This window comes from Rhizoctonia solani, chromosome 8 (assembly GCF_016906535.1).
Source record: "Rhizoctonia solani chromosome 8, complete sequence".
Lineage (NCBI taxonomy): Eukaryota > Fungi > Basidiomycota > Agaricomycetes > Cantharellales > Ceratobasidiaceae > Rhizoctonia > Rhizoctonia solani.
Genome location: NC_057377.1, coordinates 796,876 through 811,206, shown reverse-complemented (window position 1 = coordinate 811,206; position 14,331 = coordinate 796,876). Strand labels below are relative to the sequence as shown.

The 14,331-nt window shown below is 47.9% G+C and overlaps 1 protein-coding gene across 1 annotated transcript; it reads left to right on the top strand.

Moving 5' to 3' along the window:
• Window positions 1-2,317: 2,317 nt before the first annotated feature.
• On the top strand, window positions 2,318-12,419 carry RhiXN_09699 (Vegetative incompatibility protein HET-E-1; the record flags this gene model as incomplete). Its single annotated transcript, XM_043329515.1, has 12 exons — window positions 2,318-2,698; window positions 2,750-2,880; window positions 2,929-3,067; window positions 3,128-3,175; window positions 3,236-4,771; window positions 4,832-7,169; window positions 7,484-7,956; window positions 8,014-8,144; window positions 8,194-8,284; window positions 8,385-8,432; window positions 8,492-10,030; window positions 10,089-12,419. The coding sequence occupies 12 exons, from the start codon at window positions 2,318-2,320 to the stop codon at window positions 12,417-12,419; spliced, it is 9,186 nt and encodes a 3,061-aa protein (XP_043182349.1).
• Window positions 12,420-14,331: the final 1,912 nt, after the last annotated feature.

Below are 14,331 nucleotides of genomic sequence, written 5' to 3'. Positions count from 1 at the left end.
GATGGGTTATCTTCCTCTAGTTCAATTCTATCTGTAATTATTGACGCTATCAGGTGCAGAGCTAGTTCTTCACAGATACAATACTCCCGCCCGTATGCCCGAGAAACACAAATTGTCAACCAGCCTTGGTTTCCATTCGAACCAAATCTAGTATTCATATGCATATATCTATATTTCCGACTTTGTGGAGAAATCTGGGGGCCAGTTCAAGCTAGTAAGCGTCTTTTCACTCCGACTACTCGTTTGGTGGTTAAGCGTGGCTGGTAGTCTTGTAAGTTTGATTGATACTATCAATGTAGCAAATGTGGCCATGGGCGGTCAAGTTGGTGGTTTTGCGAGAGGGCAATTCCGAATGTATGCTGATGGTCATGTGCTGCCCTGGTTCTGTAGGTTGCACATGAGTATGTACACCCCGAATAGTCTGTCGAACCTTATTCAGCTGCTATTGCGTTTATTTCAATGTCTATTGAAATTTCTATACAACTGTCTTAGTCAGACTGGAGACGTACCAGCTTTAACAGCACTAGCTCCGGTGGTTCAAGGTACCTTCCGATCTCGAGAGCTCGATAGGCCTCTAACCTTGAAGCTGTGGATCAAATCCCTGGTGAAGAAGTTTGTGACCAAACAAGCTACTTGAAGCTTCGAGGCGGGAGCTACTACATCGTCTTGAGCTTCTGGTTACCCACGGGCGCGTCGTTTTATTTCTATGCGCCCGAGCGATGGAAATCAGAAGATCGTTCTGGTTTAACGTGGAAGATCCTTGCATACATCCCGATATAGCGACTGAATAGTAACAAAAGTGTTCGCCTCAGTGTGGATGTGCTCGTGTAAGGCGTGTGAAGCAATTGATTTGTGTGTGGCAACTCGATAATTGCGAGATAATGGCCGAAGCAATTCTGGGGGATTTTGCCGCACCTGGACCTGAGGGCCACTGTGGTGTGATAAGATCCTGAAAATCAGTACATCAGTAAAAGATTCCTTTTTTCAGTAGGATATGGCCTGAAAATTATAATGTTAGTATGCCTCCCTCAGCATGAATCAGACTATGGAAGATTTGATACCTAAAATCAGTATGTATTGACCTTGATTTCAGCTCAATTCTCACTTAAACACACGCACTGATTTTCAGTATTATAACCTTGTACAGTGGGCGAGTTATATGGCAAATACCGGAACAGAACTCCAAGTCATCAAGCTAATAAAACGAACAAATTTCTCCTTGAGCCGGCTCGTAGGTTGCTTGGAGCTGATGGCTATGTACTTGGTGACCCTGCTGATTTATACTCCACTGAGCCAAACTATGACTCACTTAATAGCCACTCAAGGCAGGATCTCCTACTTTGTTCCAACAATCGCACTCATAACCAGGATAGGTTTTAAATACAGACAGCTTTGTTGAAATTCAAAGAAGTATTGATTAAACTGGAGTGCAAAGTACTAGGCTATATCAAGCCAACAATATAATCGCTGTAGACCTACTAAATTCTATTCTTTTGCACAAGTTTCGAAACCTCATTCTCAACATCTATGCACAAGTATTTATGTGAAACTTTTTGAACTTGTCCTTAGCATGCGAGCGACTTGGGGGACTCTTGCACGCATCTAAAACAAGTGCCCGTTTTGTCAAAATCCTGGTCGCCTTAGGTTGATATTTATATGGTTGTTCAACGAACCCCGTTTATAGCCGCTATCATTCTTTCAGCTTGCACCTAGTATGGTCTCTATGATCATGGGCAATGATTCTGACCTGAACCAGTATTTTATTTCAAGCGGGGGCTCTCTTATATTCGAGCCTCGACGACTGGTAAATGGCCACCCATACGGCTCAAACCCCTTTTATTCACAGGTCCAACGTAAAAAAACAACACATACATGGGGGAGTAATAGTATCAAGGGTCATTATATGCGCATACCAAAAAAAACGCACGGTTCTTCTATTTATTCAGATGCATTTCCGCCCGGCATGGCCGAAATGGCCGACTTTTGTTTGAAGTTTTCACTATCGATATGGCTCAGATGTAATCCAGGATGGGACGTGCCCACCTGTGCCCGTGCATGGCGTTTGTAAGTGCTTTGTATATATTGAAGAGTGTGGTAGTTAATTGGGTTCTCGAGCTTTGCAATACGTCCATTTTTATATGATGAGCAAGCGGCGGGATTCGTTAGTCCTCGTTTCGGTCGTTGGTCTTAGCATCGCATCCGATTACAAATTATATGATCTAATCCCAGGTCAACCAGTGCACCCGACACTCAACCACAACACCCTCTCTCCTGGATGCTAGACATAACCTTCCCTTCATAAAGGTACCGCCTAGTCATGAGCTCACAGCATCCACCGAATAAGTCCGAGAAAAGAGGAGTACGTCATACCATACGGAGCAGTATTCAAAGGGCAAAGGATGCTTTGAGAACTTCGTCCAGTTCCCGCGCGCCAGCTGGACAGCCACATTCTTCAAACACAGATGACTCTACATCTCAACTTATTTCTAGTTCTCAAGCTACTACGGGTGAACATACTGCTGATGTTACTGCGTCTAACGCGAGCTCCACTGCCGTCAAAGTTCCGCCACGTGAAAATTCCGGGACTGCATGGGAACGACTATCTAGTTCATTGGGTGTACTCGAGAAGAGTCTCGGACTATTCCCTCCGCTTAAATCTGCCATCGGTTCCCTTGTAGGGTGCCTTGAGGTAGTGAAGGTAGGCTATAGTGAATTTTCTTTCAGAGAAGTGTTTCACCGCTGAACACAGGTGGCTGCATCGAATCGCGTGGACTATGAGGAGTTGGCACACGAGTTCCAATTGATGGTAGATGCTCTGAGCCAGCATGTTGGAATATTCGAATCGGAGAAGAGTAATGGAAGTGTGGCCAATATCGTACAGTACGTATGGTCTTTGAATTTACTTTCGGACACTCACTCTGCAAGCAGATGTATGCAGGGTCATATTGCAGAAATCAAACAGCATGAAGAGAAAGGGTCTATACAACGCTTGCGAGGCGCAACAAATGATCAGGAGGATGTGATAAAACGATATCGACAAATCGAGAGGCTATTCCGGCAGTTACAAGTAAGCACTCTTCGCCTGGATCCAACGGTTATAGTCATATGTAACTTACTGTTGTGAAAGTGTGATATTACTATGCGAACTCAGGACCAAGTCAAGAAGCAACTCGAGGTGTGTATATGGCCGTTATTTAGGTTGAAAGTTATTACTTGAAAAAGATTGTATGAACAGACGACCCTCCTTCGAGGCATGCTACCTGTCGACGACGCGAGGTACAATTCGAGCTATTCGATGACCATCAAACGACATGGATGCACCCCACAGACGCGCGAGAAAGTCCATCAAACCCTACAAGAATGGGCCACCGATCCTGCAAGCGAAAAAATATACTGGATGAGTGGTATGGCGGGAACCGGCAAAACTACCATCGCATATAGTTTCTGCGAATGGTTGGAGCGTACAAACCGGCTCGGTGCTAGCTTCTTCTGTTCCCGTATTTCCTCGACCTGTCGTTCCTTAAATCGCATCATCCCAACTCTTGTCTATCAGCTTGCACGTTATTCGCCTGCTTTTCGATCCACCCTCTGTGTTGGCCTGAACGATAACCCGGATGCGGGATCGCTCAACGTAGGGCAGCAATTTGAGAAGCTCGTATATCAGCCCTTAATCGAAGCTAAAGCGGCTTTCCCAGACGATGTTGTGATGGTGATCGACGCTTTGGACGAATGCGATGATGCTTTCAGCGTCCGGCTGCTGCTAGACGTGCTGCTGAGTTCTGCAAGGAGCCTTCCAGTGAAGTTCTTTGTGCTAAGCCGGCCAGAATATGCTATCAGAGACCGAATGATAACTGAAGACGGGGCTGCCCGATTGATTATGCAACTTCACGATATCGAACAGTCAATCGTAGAAGAAGACATCAAGAAGTATCTTACCGAGGAACTCAAGTCCATGTCACCTCCTCCATCCCCAGAACAAATTCTCATGCTTGCGAAGCGCGCTGGGGCGCTATTTATCTATGCGGCAACGGTAGCCCGATACATACACCCCAAAGTCATCCCCGTGGACTCAAGTGCTCGCCTCGAAGCAATACTGAACGTACCAAGGGCAACCCAGGACACAAATCACAAATACAAAGACCTTGACCGCCTATACACAACTGTATTGGAGGCCGCTTTTAACGAGGACTTGGGAGAAGATGAAAAGGGTCGCATCCAACATGTTCTATGGGCGGCTGTATGTGCGAGAGAGCCAGTGGTTGCAGCTACGATCGGCCTACTAGTGGGTCTATCTGAACCTCAGGTTTGGTCGGCCCTACAATCTTTGAGATCTGTGTTGCATGTACCAGAAAACAACGGGCCAGTATCGGTTCTACACGCGTCGTTTCCTGATTATATGCTTGACCAATCACGATCCAAGGAGCTATACTGCAACGAATCTCGGTCAAACGAAATGCTGACGCATCGTTGCTTTGCTGTTATGAAGGATGAGTTGAGATTCAACATCTGTAACCTTACGAACTCTTACCTCGCCGATTACCAAGTGGACCACCTAGATGTACGAGTAGGACGGTCTGTTTCTCGGACGTTATCGTACGCATGTCGTCATTGGTCCAGTCATCTGCTTCTTTCCTCGGCCCTAGATGATACGCGTATCATACTAATCGATTTCTTGCTTAACTACCTTCTGTTCTGGATGGAGGTACTCAGCCTCAGCCGGTGTATTGGAACTGGCACGTCAATGATGGATCAAGTAAAAGCTTGGCTCATGGTGAGTCTACACACAACCCAAGTCATTACACTAGACCGAGCTTAAATTCCGAATCTGTAGAAAATGGAGAACAGTAACAACAACGACCAAAGAATTGTCACGGAAGCTCGCAACTTTATTACATGGTTTGCTACTCATCCATGCTCACAAAGCACACCTCATATTTATGTTTCGGCTTTACCTACATTCATTAAGTCCAGTTGGATTTATCGTCGCTACTGGAAGCGTATCCAAGGACTCCCTAATATCACGATAAATACAAGAGATGATGCTGCGCTTGCCACCTGGAGTACCGACGGTCCAGTACTGGCTATCGATATTTCCCCTGACGGTAACCGTATTGCGTCCGGGAACATTGAGGGCTGGATACGCATCTATGATATACGAACGGGCGCCATAATTGCTGGGCCGTTCCAAGATCATACTTCGTTTGTTAACTCCGTCGCATTCTCCCCCGATGGCATCCAGCTTGCTTCTTGTTCACGCGACGGGACCATCATTATTTGGGATACGCAACTTTGCGGCATTGCTTCTGGTCCTCTTCGCGGCCATAGGGATGGTGTGCTTTCAGTGAAATTCTCGTTAGATGGCAAGCGGCTTGTATCTGGGGCTGACGACAACACGATAATTATATGGGATGTATGCACTGGTACGATTCTCGTTGGTCCTCTCCAAGGGCATATTGCGCCAGTTCAATCGGCAGTGTTTTCTCCAAATGGGAATGTAATTGCATCCGTTGCCTGCCAGGGTGATACAACGGTTAGGCTCTGGGACTCCCGTACCGGCAACATCATCAAACAACTTGATGGACATGAAGCTGGAATTATGAGCATAGCATATTCACCCAACAGCAAGTATCTTGCTACAGGCTCCAACGACAACACTGTTCGAGTATGGGACGTGCATGGCGGCATTCTGGCCATCCCGCCCCTTCAGGGGCACAAAGATCAAGTTCTTGCAGTAACCTTTTCTTCTGACGGAAGCTATATCGTTTCTGGTGGGGGCGGACGGGATAGGAGGATTATTATATGGGATGCGCTTACAGGCTCAATTGTAGCCGGCCCATTCTACGGACATGCGGACTGGATTGCATCGGTGGGGTTCACCCCTGACAATACTCGAGTAGTGTCTTGTTCTATGGATTGCACGATACGGATATGGGATGTACGACCACAGAACGATGCCGATGATGAAGCGAGTACGCATATTCCCTGCACAGGGCCAATCGCGTTTTCCTTGGATTGCTCTCAGTTTGCATCAAGCTCCCCCGGCGGGTCTCTTCACGTTTGGGACTTGCGTACTGGAACTACAATTTCACCTCCCTTTGAAGAGCAGCTGGAGTCTGAGAAGATTGAATCTATCGCCCTTTCTCCTACAGGTACATATCTTGCCGCAGGCTTCAACAATTTTACGATTCAAATCTGGAATGCGCTTACCGGCAACATGGTCACGCAGACACTTGAAGGACATACAGAATCCGTCAGATGCATGACTTTCTCTCCCGATAGCACTCTCCTGTGCTCTGGCTCAGATGATGCTACGATTATAGTTTGGGATGTCGAAACGGGTACTATGGTCGACCGCCCATACGAAGGTCATCTCGACTCGGTTTGTTCCATCACATTTTCGCCCAAAGGCACGCACTTGGCCTCCGGTTCCGCTGATAATACTGTCCGAGTGTGGGAGTTGTCCGGCAATACACCCGTTCTCATTATGATTGGTCACGAAGGCTTGGTCGAGTCGATTGCATTCTCGCCAGACGGAAAGTACATCATCTCCGGTAGCGCTGATGGCAGCATCCAAATGTGGGAAGCCTGTAGTGGCGATGGCGTCAAGACATTCTTCCCTGCTCGCAGCAATCCAGTACCCGAGAGTATAGGCTCAAGTCTGGGCAACTACCCTCAAAACCCTATCCCGGTTACCTGGGTGTCCTACTCACCTGATGGCACTCGCATAGCCGCTGCAACATCCTTTGACATTTACCTGTTCGATGTTGAAAGTACTGAAATAATCTTCAATGTGTCCGCCAGAAGACATCACGGTGTTAAATGGGTCGCATTCACACCAGACGGAGCTGATATGATCTCAGTGGGGACACTGTCAAGGGATTTCGAACAGTTCAATAATATCCGCGTATGGCAGGCAGGAGCATATGGTACCCCATTATCCTCATCGAGGAACGCGGGAGGATTCTACGATGTGCATGATGGACGAGTTTTATCCGAGCAGGGCCTCGTCGTCTGGGCTCCACATGATCTAATCCCCTTTCTGGGGGTCAACTGCGAATCACACCATTGTGTGCTCGATTTCTCACCGGATGGGATTATTAATATTGGGTACAAAGTTCCATGCATTGGAGAGAGGTGGGCAGAATGCTTTATTCAATGGGACTCTGCCAGTTAGTTTACCTTTTCGAACTGCTGTAATTTACAACCAGCCGTTCCAACCAAGTGTCTTAGAAATGATTACCTGCACCTGTAAGCTACGCATTATTGATTATTTATACAGCTTGTGGGCAAATATGCAACAACCATTCGACATGTACAAGTGCGGCTTGCATTGATATATCAGGTTCGTGAATGGCCATGAAAGATCTCAAATGTGGAAGTGGTTAGATACAGTCGCAAATTCAAGTCCTATATATTCCGAGCATAATTTAAGGCACGTGTCGACCTCAGGGTTCACCAGCTCACGATTAACCCTTTGCACAAGTACACAACCAAATCGCCCCAAAGCTGAGGTCAGGTCAAATCATGAGCTCTCCACCGCCGGCAGATAAGCCGAAAAAGCACAGGCTCGGCGACAGTATACAAGAAAGGATTCATCGGGCGAAATCCTGGTTAAACCTGGGCTCGTCAACTGGTGACCCGGAGCGCTTGACCCCACCCCGTATTACATCTCGTCTTTTCTCTCTGTCTCGATCCACAACTCCTACTCCAAGGGCGATACCACCTGCCCCCGAGCCAGAGCAGGAGGCCCCCAACTCAGCTGCTGGTTCAGCTAACAAGACTTCCATCATCGGCGCTAGCGCAAACCCCATCCCAGATAGCAGCTCGAATAAACCCCCCAACCCCGCATTGGGTGGGCTTGTGAGCTCCTTGCGTATACTCGAGACCAGTGCCGAGTCGTTTCCTCCCCTCAAGCTCGCCGTCGGTGCATTAATTGGGTGTTTGGATGTGGTTCAGGTGGGCCGGGTTATCCGTTCATCCAAACTGAATATGCTCACTGAATGACTGGCGCAGAGAGCGGAAAGCAACCGCGCAAACTACAAAGCCCTGGAGAAAGAGTTCGCATCGATGTCGGATATCCTAAATCAACACGTCAGTGCGCTTGATCCGGGCGCGACCACTGGGAGTATCGGGCATATCTCACAGTATGGTCTAGCGCTATGGGACATCCACAGTAACTGATGCATTATGTAGATCTATGAAGAACCATATTTTTGAGATCAAAAAGCAAGTGGAACGAACCGGTATAGGGCGTCTATTGGATGCGACGCAAGATCAAGAAGACGTGATGAGGCGCTATCGAGAAATTGATATATTATTTCGACAGCTACAGGCGAGCAATGTCCTTTTATCTATGATACAAATTCTGATATCAAATGCAACAGTGCGATATGAGTATGCGGACCCATGATCAAGTCAAGAAACAACTAGAGGTTCGGACATCTACGGATGGTTTAAAGTTGGTTAGGTGCTTATCGAATTATGTTTCTAGGAAACCAGGCTTCAACGTATGGCACCGGTCGAAGATGCTAAATATGACTCAAGCTACTCAATGACCATTAAACGGCACCGGTGCACAGCTCGGACACGCGAAGCAATACATCAAGACCTTCGAGACTGGGCAACAAACTCTGGAAGTGCAAAGATTTACTGGATGAATGGCATGGCCGGTACAGGAAAGACTACAATTGCATACAGTTTCTGCGAGTGGCTCGAGAGCACCAACCGGCTCGGGGCCAGTTTCTTCTGTTCGCGTATCTCCTCAACCTGTCGCTCCTTGAGTCGAATTATTCCAACCATATCATATCAGCTCGCGCGCTACTCACCCGCGTTCCAGTCAAGCCTATGCACCATCCTAGAGGCTAATCCGGATGCTGGGACACTGAATGTGGCTCAGCAATTCGAGAAGCTTGTGAAAATGCCATTATTGAAAGTCAAGGGCGCTATACCGGAGAATGTCGTTGTGATGATCGACGCGCTAGACGAGTGCGATGACAGTTACAGCGTGCGTCTGTTACTGGACGTATTACTCAATTTCGCCAAGGATCTTCCGCTCAAGTTCTTTGTGGCAAGCAGACCGGAGCCCATTATCTGGGACAAGATGTTTTCTAAAGGTGGAACCTTGCGATCAATAGTGCACTTGCACGACATCGAGAAGTCAATTGTGGAAGAAGATATCAAGAAGTACTTGACTGATGCCCTGAGTTCCATGTCGCCACCCCCGTCCCTCAACGATATTGAAGTGTTAGCAAAACGTTCAAGGAACCTGTTTATCTATGCCGCCACAGTTGTCCGATATATCTATCCGGGCGATATCCACGTCGATTCGTCAGCTCGGCTTGAGGCGATGCTCGAGGCTATCAGCACGTCCGGACCTGTTGCAGAGAACAGGTATGAAGACCTCGACCTTCTATACACTACCGTGCTTAGTGCGGTGTTCCATGCTCGCTTAAGCGCCAGGGAAAAGGATAATATGCGACGTGTTCTATGGACAGTAGTTTGTGCGAAGGAACCAATAACCGCGCCCACCATCGCCTCTCTAACGAATTTACCCGAACATCAAGTAAGGGTCCCACTGCAGTCGCTCCGATCGGTGGTACACGTGCCTGAGAACAGCGCCCTCATATCCACTCTACATGCATCGTTCCCCGAGTACATGCTGGATCAGTCTCGATCGAAGGGGTTTTGGTGCGATAGCTCTCAGTCAAACGAAATTATGGCCCGCCGCTGTTTTGGTGTAATGCAAGCTGAGCTTAGGTTCAACATGTGCAATCTTCAAAACTCGTATCTGGAAGACGACCAGGTGCAGGATCTACAATCGCGAGTATCTAAATTCATATCCCCCGCCCTTTCATATGCATGTCGCTACTGGGCCTCTCATCTAATTTCAGCCCCCGCAACAAATGACACATGTACCGAGCTGCGCCACTTGTTGACCGATAAACTCCTATTCTGGATGGAAGTACTTAGTCTGAGCAAGTGTATTGGAACCGGGGCGCCAATGATGCAACAAGCACAAAGCTGGCTACAGGTAAGTCTGTGCATCCTGAGCGACCAAGTGTTGCAGAAAGTCTAAATATGAACATCAGAAACTGGATCAAGCGCCGGACGAAATACAAAAACAAATTGCTGATGCGCGCAACTTTGCCACTTGGTTCGCCGCCAACCCATGCTCTCGAAGCACTCCCCACATCTATATCTCGGCTCTCCCGCTTTGCGCCAAGTCAAACTGGGTATATCAGCACTACTCAAAGCGCATGCAAGGGCTTGCAAATATTGCCATTGGCCAACGCGACGACGCTGCGCTTGCCATCTGGAATACTGAATCAATACCCCACACAATCGCCGTATCTCCTGATGGTAACCGTATTGCATCGGGCCATGCCAATGGCAGCATCAATATATATGACACGCAGACAGGCGCTATCATTGCTGGGCCGTTCAAAGGGCACGAAAGTCATGTTTTGTGCGTCGCGTTTTCTCCTGATGGGACTCATTTGGCATCTGGCTCGTATGATAACACTGTCATTATTTGGAACACGCATAGCGGCAGCATAGTCTCTGGTCCATTCAAACGGCATACCGGTTTTGTGCGGTGGGTGGCGTTCTCGCCTGATGGCCATCGTATTGTTTCCGGGTCTGACGACAAATCTGTGATCGTGTGGGAGGCCTCCTCGGGTCGCATTATCCTTGGTCCCCTCCAAGGCCATACTGACCATGTTTACTCTGTCGGATACTCCTCTGATGCCAGTACGATCATGTCTGGCTCAGATGATGGAACTATCAGACTGTGGAAAGCATACGATGGAACCCTGATTCATGAGCTACCGTCTGCTGGTGGCCGTTTATTCCAGGCCGCACTGTCGCCCGATGGGAAACAGGTTGTTGCTTGCTACAGAGAAGGATCCATTCAAATATGGGATGTAGCGACTGGTACCATCGCCATTCCGCCCTTCAAAAGGCACAAGACGGATACTTACTTGGTAGGGTTCTCTCAGGATGGGAAGTATGTCATCTCTGGCGGCGATGCCGAGGGTAGGGGTATCATCGTCTGGGATGCACTGACGGGATCCATTGTTGCCGGTCCGCTGCTTGGGCACTCAAGGGCAGTTCGTGAACTCGTATCATTGCCCGACAGTACTCGCATCGTCTCTTGTTCTCTTGATAATACCATTCGAACATGGGATATCCAAAAGCAGGGCGAGAAAGATAAGAAACTGGATACACGCATAGCATCAGTGGGACCAATTTCATTCTCGACTGATCGTTCTCGCTTTGCATCAATCTCGTCAAACCAGTCTATTCATGTTCGGAATCTGCGTAGCGGAGACATCATTTTACCTCACTTCGAAGAGCAGGCAGAAGCTAGGTCAATTGAGTGCGTGGCATATTCCTCTACAGGCGCATATATCGCAGCTAGCAGCCACGATTTCACGATCCAGATATGGGATGCACATACCGGAGTAACCATCTCACAGCCACTACAAGGACATGATTCCTCTATTCATTGCATCTCATTCTCCCCCGACGACTCACATCTCTGCTCTGGTTCCGACGACATGACTATCCGCATCTGGGAAACAAGCACAGGTGCTTTAGTTGGTCGACCATATGGTGGCCATACATCTGCCGTTCGATCCGTCACATACTCGCCTGATGGCGCCCATATAGTTTCTGGCACAGCCGATGGTGCCGTTCATATCTGGAACCCAACCACTGGCAATACCATCCATAAATTGATTGGCCACACTGGTGCCGTGCGGTCCATTGCGTTTTCACCCGATGGAAATCATATTATTATAGCCAGAGATGACGGAGAGGTTCACAAATGGGACATCGACAGTAATAACGCTCTTGAAGTCCCCTTTGAGAATTACGGTGCCGCAGTCAGCTATGCATGTTTTTCCGCTGATTCTACACATGTCCTTGCTGGCTACGGGTCCTCTGTTGGCATGGTCAGCATACGCACCTTAAAGCCTGTTTCTGAGTTTTCTGGCCCTCGAGATGAAGAAATATTTTGGGTTGGGTACGCTTCGAATGGGGTAGATATTGTGACTGTCTCGAAAAAAAATGAAGAAAAGGGCAGCAGCGGAGGCGAAGGAGGTACCTCGGAGAGCTCTGCTATAAAACCATCTCGACATGCTAATGTAATTCGCGTATGGCGCCCTAGCTCTTTTCGCATTGATCAGAAAGCGACAGATTCTTCCACAAATTCTTGGTCATATAAACCCGATGGACGAATCGTATCGCCTGAGGGTTGTACACTTTGGGTGTCACCCGATCTCCTCCCATACATGAAGGCCAAGTCCGAGTCATACTACAATCCATTTGTTTTGTCACCTGATGGCATAATCGATGTCGGGTACAAGGATCTTTCTATTGGCAATAAGTGGGCTGACTGCTATATCCATAAGAATTGAGTCTCTCAGTAGCTATTACAGTATATGCGTCTTCGATGTACAACGTCCTTCTTTGTTATCAATTGTGTTTCTTCTGTTATAGAACGGTACTGTGTTATGGCCTGCAAAAATGTAATATTTATACCTCGTGTTTCCACTGAGTGGATGTATGCCCAGTATTGTATGACATAGGTGATCGTTCTCAATAAAACTCACGGTCAAATGTATGAGTTAAATTTGGCCCATTACTGGCGGCTCTTAGACCACAAGCACGGCGTCTATGCGGAGGAAAGGTGGATGCACCTTTTCTTTTAGTCCGAGTACGTAGCATTCCGGTATAATCACACCGTGTTACTAACTCCCATTTTTGATTTGGAATTTTGGCCACCCCAGGGAACAAATATGAAGTCGCGAAATACCGGACTGAGTTGCGTTAGTTAACATGGCCGACTAATAGGTCATTTCGGACATAGCGTTGTAATTCGTACAAATGCAAAAAGCAAGCCCATTCCAGGTCCAGCCGTCCACACGTCAGCCCGCGGGTGAAATACAAACGACGTTGACTGTTCATGATATCTTCTATGAATTCTAATTAAATTACTGTGCTGCGTGTGTGATACATGCGCAGCCCAAGTGATCACGTGAATCTGACGCGATTTTTTGACGTGTTGGTCAGTCCAGTGTCAGTCCTTGTGCCTCGGTTGTCAAATCCACGACTCGGGGGCCCGCATCCATCAGAATCCATGCACATACGAAATCAACTTGGGTCCCAACATAACGAGAGATCATCCGCTTACTGAACTCTCACGCCCCCTTCCGACTAAACCGGCGTTCTACCTCGTATATTTTTCTTCCAAACCCAAGTTCTAGAACTACATTTTATAATAAACAAACGGCAAATGTAATCAGCCATCAAGCGGCCGCATTTTTTTTTGTTCTCGTCACTTACGTGGAGATACTTGGCCTTGGCCCTGTCTTGGTCCTGACTACACAACGTTTTGGTGATCTGGTTGTCATGCATATTCGACCTGGGAGCGTGCCTTCTCTCTCTCCCATATTCGGTGATCTTTCCATATTGGGCGAGTCGGGGCGCGTCGATCCCTTGCTTCTTCGGTATTGAGTGAGAAGCCGACGGGAGACAGGGTTTTTAAGCCGTTGACGGCTGCCGCGTATGCCAGTGTGCTTATACATCCCACAGCCCCCGTTCATTGCGGGCCCGGGGGGGACAGCGAGACGTAAACCGGGCGTCTATTGCGCGGGGGAGACTATAGCTATATATATCACAGGGTGCTTGGGAAGTTCCACGACGTACAAAATGAAACCTCCCGTGGGGGTAAACTAATGAGTTATACCCAGAACAGCGATGATGTACCTCATAACTGACCGAGTTGGGTTTAGGTTACGTGAAAATTGAGCGGGGAGGGGGGATGAACAACACTTGTGAACGATTGAATACCTCGTGTTGTGGCATTATTGATGGACCTGTGTTTTTTGAAGAGTAAAGTAACTTTGCCAAGGCGAACGATCGCGAGGGGAGAGAAAACGGAACGTGCCGGATTAATGACGTTGTTCAGTTGAGAATGACGCGCAAAGTTGGCTTGGCGCCCACGAGGAGTATTTTATTGTGTATTTATGCGGCACAGCCCTAACTATAGCATTAGGTGCTGGTTACATGCGCTCATATACGGGGTCGCAACCCCAGTCGATTCTCTTTTTCTAATATTGGCGCTCTCGTTGCGTTCGGCGAGAAGTGGATGCCAAGCAAACACGAGTTGATTGAGTTGATGTTGGATGTAGAACGTGGGCAGGCCGCGATCGCAAGTCGTTCGGCAAGTCTGGATCCAAATAAAGGGCAACAGCGCAATCAAGAGACCGAGGTAGGAGTGACAAGTAAAATACAATGGAATAACACGTTGGGCAGAGAGGTAACGAT